We start from the raw sequence: 17419 nt of genomic DNA, 5'->3' as shown, positions 1-17419 counted from the left end.
ACAACAAAGTTGGATCATCTTGGCTTCATGACCTTTTTAAGGACATATACCAGTGTTGGAAGAAATCCTTTATAGACTGATAGAATGGTTTGGGTTGGAAGGGACCTTTAAAGGTCATCCAGTCCAACCCCCCTGCAAGGAGCAGGGACATCTCCAACCAGATCAGGTTGCTCAGAGCCCCATCCAGCCTGACACTGAACATCTCCAGGTACGGGGCATCTCCCATCTCTCTGGGCAATGCTTCACTGCCCTCATTGTAAAAAAATTCTTCCTTATATCTAGCTAAATCTATGCTCTTTTAGTTTCAAAAAATTACCCCTTGTCCTATCACTGCAGACTCTGCTAAAAAAATTGTCCCTATGTTTCTTATATGGCCCGTTTAAGTACTAAAAGGCTGCAATAATATCCAAAGTAGAAAAAAATAAAATAAAAATATAGACTCAAGAGAGAAAAGCACTTGGTTTCACAAACAAAGCAAGAAGTGGGTATACCTCAAGAGCAGAACCTTTCCAGGAACACTCCCCACTGAAAGCAGGAGACATGCTAATCCACGAGGGAACATTTCACAGCATATACATCAATTGACTGCTGAGCCTTTTAATGCGTTCCATGTAAAAGGGGAGAATTGCTGTGCTAAAACAACCCTTGTAAATCTGTCACATACTAGCCATTGAATGGATGTGCAGTGAAATTGAATGTAAAACTACAATTAATAATAGCCAGAAATTACTGTAATTTAGGAGGAACTGGACCTATGTAAGCCTGATTACTGCAGATTCTAAAGACCTCACAAACTGTTTATCTTTGAAATATCTCTGGTGAACAAGGAGGTGATACTCTACAGCTTGATGGATACTGAAATAGAGCAGGCAATTAACGGATGGCAGAGCAGAAACAGAATTTGAGTTTCCTAGACTGTTTGGTACTGTCCAGAGCACTAGATAATATTCCCTCTAAAATAGCTGAACAAGTACATGGATAAAACTAGGACTACAGCTACTCACAAGCTTAATTTAAAATCATATCAATAACCCATAAAGTATGCTAAGTATGTTAAAACAGAAACTGATATACTTCCAGCCAATTCTGATTCCACAAGCATAGTTCTACAGGTTATTCTGAAAGAAAATTAGAACAAAAACATGGCTCTTCAGTAATGATATCAAGCAATGAGCAAAAACTTGAAGATAACGTGCACTGAACAACTGATCCACTAGAAACAAAGTTTGGAAAGCAATGAATAAGAAGCCAGGATTAAGTATTATTCAGGGAAAATATTAACGGCATGCAAAACATAAAGCCTGTATTACCTAAATTGGCAGACCAGAGTAGAATTTTCAAAGGATGCTGACTTCCTTTGAAAACTCTTTTACTTGTAAAAACACTACACATTTGTAATTAATAACATGACAACTAAGTAATAGATGACAGTATTGCCATTTAGCAACAGTGTATGCACAACATATTTCTTTATTCACTTGGTCAACGTTGAAGAAGATTTTTCAGTTCTGTTTATATTAAAGACCCTAAGACTCAAATTCTGCTGATATTTAAGCTGATTAGATTTTTATGCTTAAATTAAATAACGAATTATTCCAAGTTTGGTATTTAACATGGTTACATTGTACATATTTGGCTTGAGATTCAACTGTTGCAAAGAAGCGGCAAAACTACTGATGACACACTTCACTCAGAAGCTTAACTAGATCAAGCACAAAAAATAAATACTTCTTGTAACTGAAGAGAGAAAGCAGCATGCAAAATTTTCTCTGGCAAAGCTGGAATTGTCAGAAGTGAAAAATCCATAGTAACACGGTTTTTCTTTGCAGGGTGAGAATTTTCTTCTTCTTCTCCATTAGGGCGCATAGCATGAGCAGAGTGCCTTCTGAGAAGCTTCTCTCTCTGCCACACGAAGGCATGTCAGAGTCAAGGGGAAAAAGTTAACGTTGTGACTTGCACAACAAGATCTAAGAAAATGAAATGCGATCAGTATCAACACAAGCTCTAGAAAGACATAACTGAATACCTCATAGCTGCTGCAGCCAGAGCACCTAATTTGTAACAGGTTTAAAGTTAAATTATTTAGAGAAGTTAAACTAATATAAAAGAAATCACCTAGAGAAAGCACAGTAACTAGTTTTTCAAAATTCAAAAAACGCTACGTATATTTATATAGAACAGGATGGAGTGAAGGTCTCCACAAAATCAAAGAAGCTGTCCTAACTAGAATTCAGTTCTCTCAAGCGAAATTCAATACACTACAGCTAGTGCCTTTCACTAGCAAAGGAAACAACTACTTGCTTACATCTCTGCACTGAATATCTGTTTGTATTTCTGCAGAACAGCTTAACAAATGCAGTGCAAAAAGAGTTCGTATGATAATTATTCTGCAAAAGAAAAACTTAACTAAAACACTGCTCTACAGTTATTCTAGAAAGCCTATTTCCATGGAGATTAGAAAAGTTAACTTCTATAAGAATTAAGATGAAAATTTAGGAATACACTTTGGGTTTTTTATTTTGGTTTGGTTTTTTTTACCTTGTCAAGAGAATTGCTCTTGTCACTCTGTCTTTCTGGGAGACTGTTTCCCGAGTCTGTACTTATAAGAGAGCCTCTTGAGTCAGCGTTCCTCACACTATTAATATTCGGAGTTGATGTGGTATATGGAGAAGCTAAAAAAAACCCCAAAACTATATAAAAATCTCAAACAATACATACATATTTAAAACCACCATGTATTTTTTTTTTAAGAAGGCAAATAATTAATTCCATTTAGTTGCTTTTAATGAAGCCAAACATATTCTAGAGTTTCAGCAAAGTATATATTTATGTACATAAACAGACCTAGGTACAACTACATACACATCTGTAAAAAACACATGTAGCAGTACATACACATTTACATGAAGAAGCACGTATATTTTAAAAACTCCCATTCCCCATTTTTATCTCTTTTTTTTTTTTAATTGACTAGTAAGTGACACAACTAATTACAGCAGACAACAACAAATAGAAAAACACATTAAGAAGACAGACAGAAGGATGCCCACAGCTGCACACAAGCACCACTCCACTTACAAGTGGTCCCTAACCTCATGTACAAAACCATGGATTATAGCACTCTTCCCTAAGTGCCTAAGGCTAGTCTTGTCTCCTGTTTCTCTGCAGCAAGAACTATCACCTTTGACAAGGGAAAAAGTAGCTCTCTCCAGGAAATAGCTTTAGTTTCAAATAGAAAAGCAAAACCCAAAAGATCCTAAGATAAAGATTCCGTGTACAGACTGTGAACTCTGACCCATACTGAGCAGTTCATTGCATTAGGGTTCTGTTATTGAAAGCAGCCGTAACCTTCAAGTATACATGCAGAAAGCAACTGAATTTGGACACAGAACAATTATTTCTGGTAACAAGTGGAAAAGGAAACTAGTTCCTTTTAAATTATTTTATTTGTTAAGTGCTTACCAATGCCAGAGATAACACCAAATAGGTCTTTAGGAAGATTGTTATCCAATGTGTTTCCTGATTTTTGTGGTGTTACTAGCTGGCTTGCAGTTGGCAAATTAAGTGCATCATCCTTTGCGCTCTGCTTGGAAAAGAGAGGAAAAAGTTATTATTGTTTTCTATCATTATGGACTTAGTGAATGTGACATACTTTTATCTTCTGGAGCAGTATTTGTTATATATTTCTTTCTTAAATTTTAATTTCTATTAAATATGCTCAAAAGCATCGAATGAGATGTTCAGGTATTTGCACAAGCTTGGGATAGCCTAAAACTTAAGATATCTCAGGAAACATTGAAGAAATGAATATTCCATTGCATTTATAAAACAGATATTTCCAAAAGACTCAAATAACTTATTTCAAACACCCAAACATTTATCTTATTAGAAGAGTACTGTGCATTTCTTTCTTAATACCAAATGGAACACAGCAAGAAATTGACAAAAATAAAATACATTAGTAATTACATCTTAGCTTCAATAATTGTATGCAACTACAATATATCAACACATACCTTCACAAATTCAATTTGAATTCATTTTGTAGCCCTCTTACACTACAGGTGTTCCAAAAACCACACTTCTTTAAGGTTAAAAATTCTTCTCTAATTTCTAGAAAATTAATCTTTTTTTTGGTGGTCCATTTATTTCAGTGTTGGACTGAATTCAAAAGTAAAATTAAAAAAAAAAATCTACCACCAATATACAATCTTTTCTGCCAAACAGCAACAGCAACTACTGAATCTGTTGGAATTTTAGCAAACGTAACTAATTATCTATGTGTCAGATGTCAGAGGAGTATCCTCTTGCACAAAAAAAAAAAAGTATTTGCAAGTGCCTCCAATGACAGGATCTACAAGAATAGAGGCAAACTATTTATACAAACCGGGAGGCAGACTAACGAGAAGTGTCATTTTTGAGTAAAAAGCAGAGATAATTTAATCAAAACTCCTCTCACAGAAGTTGTCTCAAAACTGGATATTGGATATAAACAGAAGGCCATTAAATTGCAGAAACAACTGATAACTTTTTATTTCAAATACAATGTTCCTTCAGCTTCTTTGCTTTTCTTAGAACACTCAAAAACATGCAGCAGGTCCAATCCTATGTGATCCATAGCTTGTATTGAAATATAGGCACATGCACCAGAGATACAGAAAAAGCAAAATGTTACATGGCAGTAGCGTCACATGGCACTAGAATGATGCTGGGGCAATCTGTGTGGCCTAGTATTCTCCAAAAATCTTCAGAGGTTCAACTGGAGATCAATAAGGGCACTGTAACCTGTATGTAGGACCAAACTAGCCAATTATCATGTTAGGCATAACTTAGCTAGACAAGAGAAACTGCAGCCAAAACCATAACGGTTAACTAAGCGTTTAAGCTCAGAAGCAGCAAGGAGAACAAAAGCACAGAACTCTGAAGCTTATGAAACAATTTGTTTGCCAGAAGTATATAGTGTTTTATATACATGTTACCAATGAGTTACGATAAAAATAATTCAGAATACCAAACAGACATGGTCACTCACACTGCTAGAAGGGTTAACAGGAAACGGAGACACGTCTTTAACATTGATTCGCTGAACATTTTCTATGAGCAGTCCAAATAGCGGCAAATACATAGTGGCTATCCTTGCTTGATGGCTCTAAATAGAGTGCAAGAATTAATTTAAAAATTATAGGTTTCATTTTATCACTATTTTTTAAGTGATTCACTCCTAAATTACAAAAATAGAGCATTTAAAAAAATATTTGCCAAGCCAGAGCCCACATTCATTAGTTCATAAATGGCAAACGCAGTGATTACCACCATATTTAAGTCTAATTTAAAGAAGGTCAGTAAATGTTATTTACTGTTTCAAGATAATGCAGAAAAAAAAAATTAATGTGATTTTAGCTCAGACTAACCAAGTAAATTAATATTATGTTAGCTTGATAAATTAATGATATCTTCCATTAAACTGTTATGGCTTCTCCACAGCACAGCTGATGTTTAAAAAAAAGTCAGGAAAATTGAAAGTCATTCAAAATTTACTACCATGACTTGTAACTTTCTCATACTTATTTTACAAATAATAGATGATAGAAGGATAGCTGCCAAATGCTCATGATTAATGAAAGTAAGAGCTTTAAAAACATTCATAAAAATCTAATTAGTTCAAGAACAGTAGTTAGACTACACTGTGCTAAAATGTAATAAACACATGAAATTATGTTAAAAGGTGTTTTGTACTTTAATTTGGGAAAAATATGGGATTTGCAGATTGATTTTGATACAATTTGCATACATATTTTCATAACAGTTTGAATAGAAATAAGTTGCTGAAAATTAGCAAGCTTTTGGTGAAAGAAAAACAAACTGTCTGTATGTGTGCACGCTTCATCTTTATTATTTTATACTACTAGCACAGCAATACACTTACCCTGGAAGCATATCTATCATCAAAAGAATGCTTTATCATCAAATTCTTGAGCACACCAATAGCAATCTGCCGCACGTCTCTGAACTCTTGTAATGCATTGCCCACCTCCCTTAGAAGCAGTCCCACTAAGAAGTGATTTTTACAGAACTCATCAGTTAATGAATAGTCCAGGTGAAGGTCTGGAAGTAAAGTATAAGTTTTATGTAAGGAACGGTATTATGTAAACCAATTTCTCAATTAACTTAAGACTGAACTAAAATGTTTCCAACATTATTGACAAATTCATACATATTCATATATAATATATAATATTATATAATATATATAATATAATAATTATATATAATAATATATATAATCATAGTTTCTCATATACCCCTAGCCCGATTCACTGCATAATGATGCATTTATTAAACAGATAATGATGATGTATATTCAAACAACAGAAGCTGGAGAAATCCAAACATATTATTTTTTTAAAAATTAAATACTGTCCAATATTCAAAAGTTTTCCTATTAAGTTTACCTGGACCAGCATCTTATAGCTCCAAATTCAAGTTCTGGATCTATATTCATGCACTGAAAACCCACACAGTGCACAACCTTTGTGCACTTTTTATCTTTCAGGAATTCAGTTGCATGGTAGAAGTAGAATTTAATTTAGTCTGTGGTTCAGTCCCAGGTTCGTAAATTTGAAGGACTGCCAGCAAAACATGGATTAAGAAGTTTTAGATTTCTGTACTGCAGTTTTAAGTTCCTTCTTCATTATCTTACATAGCTATCTATTACGAATACAGACTATAAAGCCTGCTAACAACTGTGATCTTGGTTAATTGATACTCTCTAAGAAAATGGACCCAAAAACTTGCAGTGTGTAGTAAAAATGTAATGAAGAGACTGCATTTGCAACACGTGTTCAAATTAAGCAGTTTCTTCTGAATACATCAGAACATAAAAGGATACAATAATATTTAAATAAGACCATTTAAATGCATCTATGGAAATTAGACCTGCATTGTAATACAGTACACAATTTTTCTGCTACAATTAAACAATACTATATTTTTCCAGAAATATTTATATATTCAGTGTTAATTGCAATAGAATTGGAATTAAAGAACATTTTATTTGAACATTTGTGCTTAAACCACTGCAATGCAATTTTATTTCATAAAGTATTTATTTTCATAAAGTTAGTAACCAACTGTAAATCTATACTAAGCCCCATATAGATATTATATCATGTCCTGGTTCTGGCTAGGATTTCCACCTGAGCTGGGAGAGGAACTGGAGCTGGTGGCACCTGTGGCTGGGGGACACAGCTGGGATAGCTTACTAACTAGCCAACAGCTGGGATAGTTTACCCAAATTAGCCAAAGGGCTATTCCATACCCTGCGACATCATGCTCCATATAGAAAGGGGGAACAGTGCTGAGAGGAGGCTCCTGCTACTGGGGAGGGAGCTGGGCATCGGCAGCATGAGCTATAGTACTGTAAATTACGTGCTGAAGTATTTTCTGTTATTGTTTTGTTTGTTTTCCATCTCTCCTCTCTTTTCCTCTGTTGTTCTCTTTAACTGTTTTTACTTCAACCCACGAGTTTTGCCTTCTTTTCTTCCCCAATTCTGTCCTACTGTGGAGGGCAGTGAGCATGGAGTGAGTGTGGTATTTTAGCTGCTAAACCACGGCGCTAAACCATGACGTATAGACACATATACACACACAAACCCCCAGCAAATCTGACACAGCAAAGTTAAACGGCTCCTCTTTAGAAGTACTTTTTGTGTAACAAAATAATTCACTTCATTTATGTACTGAATATATGGCAGCTTAAGAGAAACTTTAGTTTGAAGATCTTATTTATTAGAATGTATATACATTTAACATTTCAGCTGAGGAAGTGTTCAAGAGTTTCTCATATTCACAGTCATTGTTCAACACAGTAATCAGAAAATAGATGCTAATCTCAAAGCACTTTCATTTTTCAATGAACTCTCCCAGTAACAGAATCCATTAAGTCAGCAAGAAACATAGATAAAACAGCACAGATGTTCTACAGGCCTACTTTTAACTCACTTAAGAGCCAACCACATCACTCGATCTCTTTTTGCTTGAGATAGCAAAACGGAGCCAGAAACACTTCTGACACAGGTCTTCTTTCCTGGCTGAACTCTTGCTTCACCAGGAAGCAGCATGTTACACTGTTCCTTATTGTGTAATCAAAAACACTACTTTCACTAGTTTTGCTCTTTTCTTAGGATCCTTAAGCCAACAAATCATACTACCTTTTCTATGGAAATATTTATGCAGTGTTATTATCCAAGACACTCCCAAAGGCTGAAAAAGCCAAGACAGAAACAAGTTCTGTGCAGCTGTCCAACTCTTAGTCCCAAGTCTTGTTTCACCATCTTGATGAAAATGTTAATTAGTTATACTCAACTTTACTATGCCAGCAGAGTCTACTGAATTTCAGAAAAAAAAAACGTACTCTACAAAAACATAAATGTTAGGCAGGTTTACTTGTTACTTGTAAAAGCACCTTCCTCCCTTGTGCTTATTGATGCCTGCTATAGTTCAATGCCTGGAAGAAATAAATGATGTCTTGATGTCTTCACAGCCACAAATGCAATAGCTAACGTACTCTTTGTTTTGGTACAAGGCTAGATGTACCAAAAAAAAAAAAAAAAAGAAAAAAAAAGAAAAAAAAAAAAGGCACATGAGGTAGAAAAGCAAGAACAAGCTACAAAAGAGAAATATAGAAGCACTGACCAAATATGCAGGGCCAGTGCCAGGAAAGCCAGAGCTCAGCTACAGCTGAAACCAGTAACGAACATCAATGGCAACAAGAATAGCTTCTACCACTACATCAGCATGAAAAGCCTGAATAAGAAAATACAGGATATTTGCTGAATGGGGACTGTGATCAAGAGACAGTGGACTTGGTAAGGCTGAAGTATTCCAGATCTTCGTTACTTTTCCCTTCACTGCTGTGGTTCCCAGGCCTTAAGAGTCTGAAGACTAGATTCAAGAAAGAAAGTTATCAGCAGTGGATAATCAGGTTAGGGATCTCCTGAGAGACCTTCACTCATGCAAATCCACAGCACCAGATGAGATGAGGAGATAGTTAGCTGCTGTCATTGGAAGACCATTCACCATCACCTTTGTTAAGCCAGGGTGATCAGGGTCTCCCAAAATCAGGACTTTGTGATGGCAGAAGGTAGACATTGCATGCATCTTCAAAAAAAGGGCAAGTATAATTCAGGGAACTGCAGGCCTCACTTTGGTCCTTGGAAAAGTCACGGTGCAAGTCCTCTTCAAAGCCATTTTTCAGCAAGTGAAGACTGTGATTTGGAATGGCCAGGATAGACTTACCCAGAGTAAACCATGCTTGACTAACCTGTCCTCTACAATGAATTTACTAGATCTGTGGATAAGGGGAGAATAGCAGATGTCCACATGGACACAGTATCCAAACTGGGACATTACAGTCTAAGTGAATAGACACCTAAACATGCAAAAGACTTAGGTAGGTCACTAGGCTCAAAGACTGGTGGTTAATGGTTTGTACTCTACTTGGAGACCAGCTACAAGAGGAGTTTCCCAGGGTCTATCCTACTTAACAGTACTTCACCGAAGACATGAAAGAGGAGATGGAGTGCACTCTCATCAAGTTTGTGGATGGGGTATAGATCATAGGTGCTCAAGGGCAGTGTTGCATTTCAGAAGAATCTAGATTCTACAGGAATGCCTCAACAGAAATGTCAATTAAATTCAACAAGAACAAATGCAAAATTCTGCACCTGGGATGGGCGAGCTTCCTGCAATGGTCCCAGCTGCAGATTGACTAGCTTGGGATCAGTTTTGCTGGAAAACACTTAGGGGTCCAGGTGGACAGTAGCTTCAACAGGAGTTAGCATGGCATCCCGGCAACAATGAAAGCTAACAACATACTGGGCTGTATCAACAGGATCATAGCCAGTCTACCAAGAGAAGTGTTTATTCCCCTTTACTTGGCGTTTGTTAGACATATCTGTAATATCATGTGTAGTATTTGAGCCTTCTAGTACAAGAAGGATCTTAACTTGAGTGAGTTCAGTGAAGGACCATCAAGATAGTTAGAGGGCTGGAAGACATGTCCTGTCATGACAAACTGAGGAAACTGAGCTTGTTTCATCTAGAAAAGGGAAGGCCTGAGGTGATGTGAGAAGGAGGTTGGACTACAGGCCTACTGAAGTTCCTTCAAACCTGAATGAAAAAAAGTACTCGCACTGCACACCTACCTACAGGAATGTTGCAGCCTTCTGCAGCTAGCACATTAAAAGCTAACTAATGAAAAAAAACCCAAACTTAATAATCATAGCAGGAAAGGGAGGTAGAGTCAAGCATATAGTTTAACATATCTTTCAAGGACAAGATACTTTGGATAGATCACTCTGCTACCTAAACTATTCCTTTACATGTAAATGAAAGGATTATAACTTTAGGCTTCCATTTAACAATGTCAAGGTTACAACATCTCATAGACCTGAAGTTACACAGTCTATATGTCTAATAACAAAGTGACATTTAAGAAATATACCATACACTTCTTTGGAAGAATTTACCTTGGTATCTCTGAACTCTGCCTTTTCCAAATGGCATTGGTAGATTCAAAGGTATGTAGTGCTCATGATTACAGACTACACGGAGAAATTCAAATTTGAATTCAAAAAGAGTCTGCAAAAATAATTTTAAAGTATAAATTAAACAACTGATGCAGTGATTTGAATAACACATTAAAACTAGCTTTCTAAATTTCTCTCAGTCTTGCAGTATAAGGGATACAGATCTGTCAAAGTTCCATATGCCAGTATAAAATAATTCCAGCAGAATTCATACTTAACAACTGGATATAGTTATATTTACTGTTACCATTGTCCAAAGTTATTTAAGTTTACTAGCATATTATGTATTGGTGCAAGAAGAGTTTGGATGCATGAAAGAAATTCTTTGGACTTTTGGTACATGCTTTCATCACCACAGTAAATATACAGAAAGCTTTCAGACATCAGCTCCTCCAACTTTAGCCCTTCTCACATTCATGCTTAAAATTTCTGCTTAGTATTGCACCCCCACCATTTTTGTAATACACATTCTCTAGGGTGTTAAACTTGCACCTGAAGATGGGAATCAAAATATGAAAAAGGTTATTTGATGGAAAAAAAAAATACTGTAGGGACAGCACAGGGACTTCCAATGTAACTGGGAAGAAGTCTGAAGACTTAATGCAGCACTCTATCCATATGCATCAAGAGGCAGCAACTCCTAAAAACAGTTTAAAAACACTGAGTACCTTCGGATCTCCTGGGGCAAAGCAGCTGATGTAGTTATTGATTTGCTTGAAAACAAAGCCTCTATCCATAAAAGTAAAACACCTCTGGGGAAAAACAAGCAAAACCAAGATAGAATTGATTTAGTACTGTCTCAGTGCTCAGTAATTCTATTTCTGTATTTAATAAGTTTATTTTACAAATACATTATTGATATTTCCATTTGAATACAAAAACTAATAAAACAAGCAAACTAAATATATGTATACATATACGAATACCAAATTTTCTCTTAGAGCGCAGAATGTAAACAAATTGCAAATAAAAAGCTGTTTGAAGAGAAGGGCTCTATCTTGACAGAAAGGAAAACGATATGCCACTAGCAGCTTTATCTACCATTTTATTTCCCATCCTTTTTTCTCCCTACTGGATCTTATTGGCTGCAAAAGGAAAGACACTGAAAGTCTGTCTACATAAAATGCATGAAAATAAAAGAGTACTCAAGGTATGAAGCTCTTATAGGACTAGAAGGTAACCTAGATGATATTTTTCAATTTAAAAAAAAAAATTTTGGATAAAATACAAACTCATTTTTAAAATATCAAATGTTTGAACAGACGTCTTCCTGATTACAGAAGATGCAAGTTGTACAATGCATTTAACAGAGACACAGAATTATTACTTAAAAAGCACTATGCATATTCAGTTTTATATGAGGCTTTAAGATTCTGTAAAATCTACGAAGAAACAATATTGTTGAAAAAGTAACCCCAGAGCCCAAGTCACTTGTATACCTACTTTTATAAAGGCAGCAAGGCTATGGTTGGCATTTTTTGAAGCCTCTGGATTGTCTCTGTACTTTTGAGTGATGTGTGGCATTAGCATATTAACAACTGTTTCAACTGCATGATGAAAGGAAGCTGAAAATCTCTGGTTTCGCAACAGCTAGAAACAAATTCAGATACAATATTTAATATGGCTTATAACACTAAAATATATCAGAAAATTTACTTTAGATAAGATATAGATATCTTGACAGGGAGAGGGGAGACACAAAGAAAGTTTTCAAATTTTCATTTGTAACGTTTTCTTTAAATTCAAGATTTTCCTGAACTCTCTAGACTAAGGGGGGAAAAGAGAATTTGGTTAAAAGAAAATATTACAACAAATAACAACATGCACTAACAGCTGTTATTAAAATTCAAGCAAGGCAGTCTGATGACAAAAACACATGTATAAAAGTCTAAGTGTAATGCATTAGAAATTTTCTATACTACAATAGACTACATGACAGAACCTAAGAAAAAAAGCAAATCCTTTAATTCTAGCTATCTTCCTTTCCAAAGGAGACACCAGCTGGTTTACACAGACTAACTGCATTATCAGACTTCCTCTTCTGTCTTGGAAAAAAAATAAATTTTTGCTTTTCTGCAACAATCTTTTAAACTCCTTTGCCTTTTGCCATTGCAGAAATTCTCATTCCTGCTTCTTTCTTTCCCTTGCTCATCAGTGACTTGAAATCTCAGCTCTTCCAGGCTTCAGAATCTCACTCTTCACGTTTTTAAGATTCCCCAATTGGAACAGTTTTCCCTTGCTTTTAGGTAATACATCAATTAGCTTAAAAGATTTCCTTTACGTTCACAATTTCCTCCTTTCCACTCACCATCTATATTATCTTCATCAATGATCTTGTACATTCTGACCACTCTTGGTCAGTAAGATCTCTTCAGCTTTTTGGCACTGCAGAGCCTCTTTTATTTCTCTGCATCTTACAATCTTTAATAATGATTCTGTCTTTTGTCTGAAGGGACTAATGACAGGTGGTGTGAGGCTGAACAAGTTGATGCTGACAAAAGTCTTTCAACTGTATAGTCATTATGTCATTTCTTTCTGAAAACTGAAATCAAAACATCAAAGTGCACTGAATACTTTGTTATTTAAATAGTTTTCTGAACTACACCAAATGTAACATTCCTAGACAGAACAACTAATTGTCAAGGCTCTGCATAAATTGATGATTATACGTTTTGCTTCTTTTGTGTTTGAACTGTGCTCTGAAGTCTCCAGTCCTATTTTTAAAAAATAGATATTAAAGTTGAAAAAGATCTCTGTATAAATATCAACAGTACACATGAATGAAATAACAATTAAAAATTAAAAATCTTGTTGGTGGGTATGTCAGTCAGTGTCCTATGATATTCTTTTAACTCAGTTTTTGTTGGACAGTAATTAAATATTTTAAAAAATACTACTAAATTCTTGCTATAGAAATAACTTTGCTGCACCCAGAAATGCATCTTTTAATCAGAGCTTGTAAGTAGGAAATATCTGAATGCATGTTCCATTTATTGCTTTACCCAATAAAACAGAAAAAAAGCTAGCAAAATAATGTATTTGATATTTCAGGGGCTTGTAAATCAAGAAGCAATGTTCAGGAATGAGGACACATGCAAACAAGACATGAGTCCTGCTCCTTTTTCTTTCATGTCACAGGGAAGATGACAATAAGGTTAGTTCTAAAACTGGAAACATCTTTTTAACATGAAATGTGGAGACAACAAGAAAACTGTCATAAAACGTCATTCCAGTAGTTTATAAGCTATGAACCTAATTTCATGTTATTGCAGGGGAAGAGTGAGAAAGAACAGCAGTTCAAGGTGATACACAGCCAAGTACTAGAATCTAAAAGTGCTTGTTAAAAGAATTTGTTTCCTTTGTAGGATAGAACAGTTCATATTTGAGGGTTGCTTTTGAAGATATTATTAAAAACAAGCAATATATTAACCTGAAATGAATGGGATTCCTAACCTAGCATGCAGAACACACTATTGAGTGGGACATCAACAGAAACCAGATATGTATTTTCCAGCATTCATCTTAGGGCTTTGGGGGTGGGTTTTTTTGTTTGTTATTTGGTTTGGGGTTTCTTTCCACTTTAGGTAAAATTACTGCGTGCTTCTATACCTGTAAGTTCTAACAAAAAAACGTGGCAACATTTTGGTAGTTTCAATGCTGCATAAGAAAATCTCTTCATGAACTGTTATCATCTTAGATTTACAGCTATAGAACCTACTAAGTCTATGAAAAAACCTCACTGTGCATCCTTATTTTCTCAAATAAAATGAGCTCTCTTACAAAGTGCTACCAGTATTTTGATCATATTTTTGTGGTTTATCTACTTTCTGGACACCTGGAATCAGAAATAAAATGCAACTAGTACTTTCTTTGAAGAGATTCATGCTCTTTCCATGCTCAGTATTTTCTCAGCCCACCTCTACAAAATGCATGTTTATAATCATGCTGTTAAGAGGCAGAGCAAACATTCATTAAAATGAAATTACATGAATTTTTAGCCTACTTAAAGGATATTGTAGGGCAGAAAGATTACTTAAAATGAACAAGACTTATTCAGAACTTATACGACTATATAACCCCATGTAGTAGACAAAATTCGATGCAACAAGTTGATGTCAAGTATCACATAAAGAAAGGTCATAACTCCTAGACCAATCTTCAGGAATATAAACATACACTGAATTGTCTCTTGCCTACATTTTTTGGCACATTTTAATGAAAATCCCAAGATTACTTATAACAAGCCTTAGAAATTGATTTTACACCACATTTCACACACCATGTAATTTATAGCATATAGTAAATCACAAAATGAACTGCTCAGTCTTTCAAGTACAGCAAACCTGAGGCCACTAGGTCTCAGCTACTGGTTATTACTACTAAAAAAAAGAAAACAATCAGTGCCTTCTATTGTAGTTACTTAGATCACTTAGGCATCAAAGAGATGAAGGTCTTTCTGAGTAATAGCAATGGTTATGCCTACCCCAATCCATACCATATTTCCATAACACCAGGTAATCAAATCAGTCAGACATCTGTAACTGACCCACTGTTCCTTTAACAACTTTGTTTTCCCTAAAATGAAAGTCTTGTTAAATTGAATTTGTTCCTCAGATGTACATGCTGGTGTTCTCCAAACATAATTTATTATTAGAATTACATGGGCCAGTAAAGACATACTAGCTTTGAGCAAATGTATAGCACTTGCGGAGGAAAGAAATTTATTTATTTATTTATTTATTTAAATCTAGTAGTAATGTGAGTGCTCTCCAATGGTAGAATACCATACCATACAAGTGATGCAGATTATATGGGAGAGAACACTAAAAACATGGACACTAGAAGAGTCATTCTGAAAAGTAAGTTGCATTTATTTTGCATTTGTTCACATGGACTCCTGGTTTTAAAAAGATTGCATTCTACTGCACTTATTTTATCCACCATCTGATCTCAGTTTAAAAATATAATCCCTACTGTAAAGAAGTTATAATTAAATTAAGGAAATGGGTTTGCATGACAGCAAGTTAGTGGTTTCTTTGAAGTTTTTTTAAAATCCATTTGCTGTTTCAAAACTTGCGAGGATTTCTGTACGTTTGTTAAAACCAGGAAAAATTACATAAACTTGGTTTAGCCCAGCTAAAACAGTATGTTGTCGTTTTTCAGAGTACCACCTACCAAATCCAACAGAAAATATCCTCAAGCTATAAAAGTTTCACATACACCATGTTTTGAAAACATTGCCCAGACGCACTACATTATGTAATTTTAAAAAATTGTATGTTCTCACAGAGCTGAATACTGTAAAATAAAAAGTATAGCCAATACTGTCAGGTTAAGTACTGAAACCAAGAAGAATTCTTTCAGTTTTTATCAATATAATTCGTAAATTATAAAATTTTAATTCAATTTCAGAAGCGTCTAGAAAATTTCAGCTTTAAATAAGAATCAGTGGTTTTTGCTTTTAAGATTATACTTTCATTTCAGTTGAACTGATTAATTTAATTAATACAATTAATTTAACTGATTATAATAAGCTCAAAATACTGGGGTGAAATAAGAAATTCTCCATTCACAGAATGAACAGAGGCAAAAACTCCTTCCTCAAGGAACATCAAATCAATAGTGGAAATTTAAGTTTATAGATCCTGAATTATTTGAACAGATACTATGGAACAGGAAAAAAGAAGTGAAGAATAGAAAAAAGTCTATCTGAATATTTTTCTAACTTTGGTTTACATTAACAATATTTCTATGGTGGTAGAAAAAAATTGTAAGCCTTTTCTTTTTGCTAGAAATTTAGAGGAATTCTCAAACAGCTGATCAGTTAACACGAGCAAGAAGTTTGATATCTTAAATGTGAAAGGATGCACTGCACCACATGCACAGCAAGCACTTTGTGCATATATTTGCATTCTAAAAACTCCTAAATAAACCGTAGCTGTCACAGTTCCCTAGACAGTTTAAGAAGTTAGTGATAAAAGCTTGCCCCTCTTTCACACTTCAGAAGATACTTAAATCTGCTGTACTTATACCATGTAAATACTCAACTTTACCCTCTCCCCTCAAATTAAAGACCTATTTCTAGATTAAAGAGACTATAAATACAAGGTAAAAGTTTATGTCCCCATACAAAAAAAAAAAAAAAAAAATCCTTCTATTTCTATAAAGACTGCAATGCTGAAGTCTGGTATCTTTACTCTGTAACGTATTTCAGCAGAATGTATAGTTCAACTTGAATCCATAATTCATGCTTTTCCTCTCTATTATTATGATATCCCACAAATTATGTATCAGTAATCAGTGCTAAAATTAGTCAGTTGAACACTGTATTAAGGCAGATTTTTTCATTTACTACTCGATGGAAGTCAGTCTGGTGATATGACCTAATTGTTCCAACTAGAAGTAAACCAGTAAAATGAGCAGCTTACTAGGATTTGGACATCAAACATGTTACTTCAGAGAACATCTAATTATGAAAAATTTATTTGACCAATTATCACATGCTTCTTAAATGAAAAATGAATCAATAACCTCTTTAAAGACAAAATCTATTGAAATAGAAAAGTCTAGAAACTTGAAGTAAATTGAACTGGAACTCAAACTTTACTGATCATACCACAGCAGAACAATATTAAATGCAGCACTCTAAAGCTTTTTTTCCTGATCGTTGTCCAAACAATTCCCCCCGCCCCGTGCCCCCCATGTACTTCAGACCTCCAGTTACATTCTAAATACACAGTGAAAATACTCATACAGACTTCAGATCAACCTGGTACATTACTCAGCTGGGATTATACTGTATACTTGAGGCTCTCCTTTCAAGACTTCTT

General features: G+C 34.9%; 1 protein-coding gene across 14 annotated transcripts in view; it reads right to left on the bottom strand.

Annotated features, from left to right (window-relative positions):
• Positions 1 to 17419, bottom strand: part of DOCK9 (dedicator of cytokinesis 9) — a 135871-nt gene that overhangs the window by 36853 nt on the left and 81599 nt on the right. For all 14 annotated transcript variants that reach the window (XM_086771115.1, XM_086771193.1, XM_086771170.1 and 11 more), the window contains exons 28-34: positions 12033 to 12179; positions 11258 to 11341; positions 10530 to 10641; positions 5927 to 6105; positions 5033 to 5149; positions 3463 to 3583; positions 2539 to 2672 (exon numbers count right to left, since the gene is read on the bottom strand). In XM_086771115.1, coding sequence (XP_086627241.1) covers positions 2539 to 2672; positions 3463 to 3583; positions 5033 to 5149; positions 5927 to 6105; positions 10530 to 10641; positions 11258 to 11341; positions 12033 to 12179 — 894 coding nt within the window. The remainder of the gene's footprint in view (positions 1 to 2538; positions 2673 to 3462; positions 3584 to 5032; positions 5150 to 5926; positions 6106 to 10529; positions 10642 to 11257; positions 11342 to 12032; positions 12180 to 17419) is intronic.

Source organism: Chlamydotis macqueenii, chromosome 1, assembly GCF_036417535.1.
Source record: "Chlamydotis macqueenii isolate bChlMac1 chromosome 1, bChlMac1.mat, whole genome shotgun sequence".
Lineage (NCBI taxonomy): Eukaryota > Metazoa > Chordata > Aves > Otidiformes > Otididae > Chlamydotis > Chlamydotis macqueenii.
The sequence above is the reverse complement of the archived record's forward strand: the minus strand, read 5'-3'. Positions and strand labels throughout refer to the sequence as shown.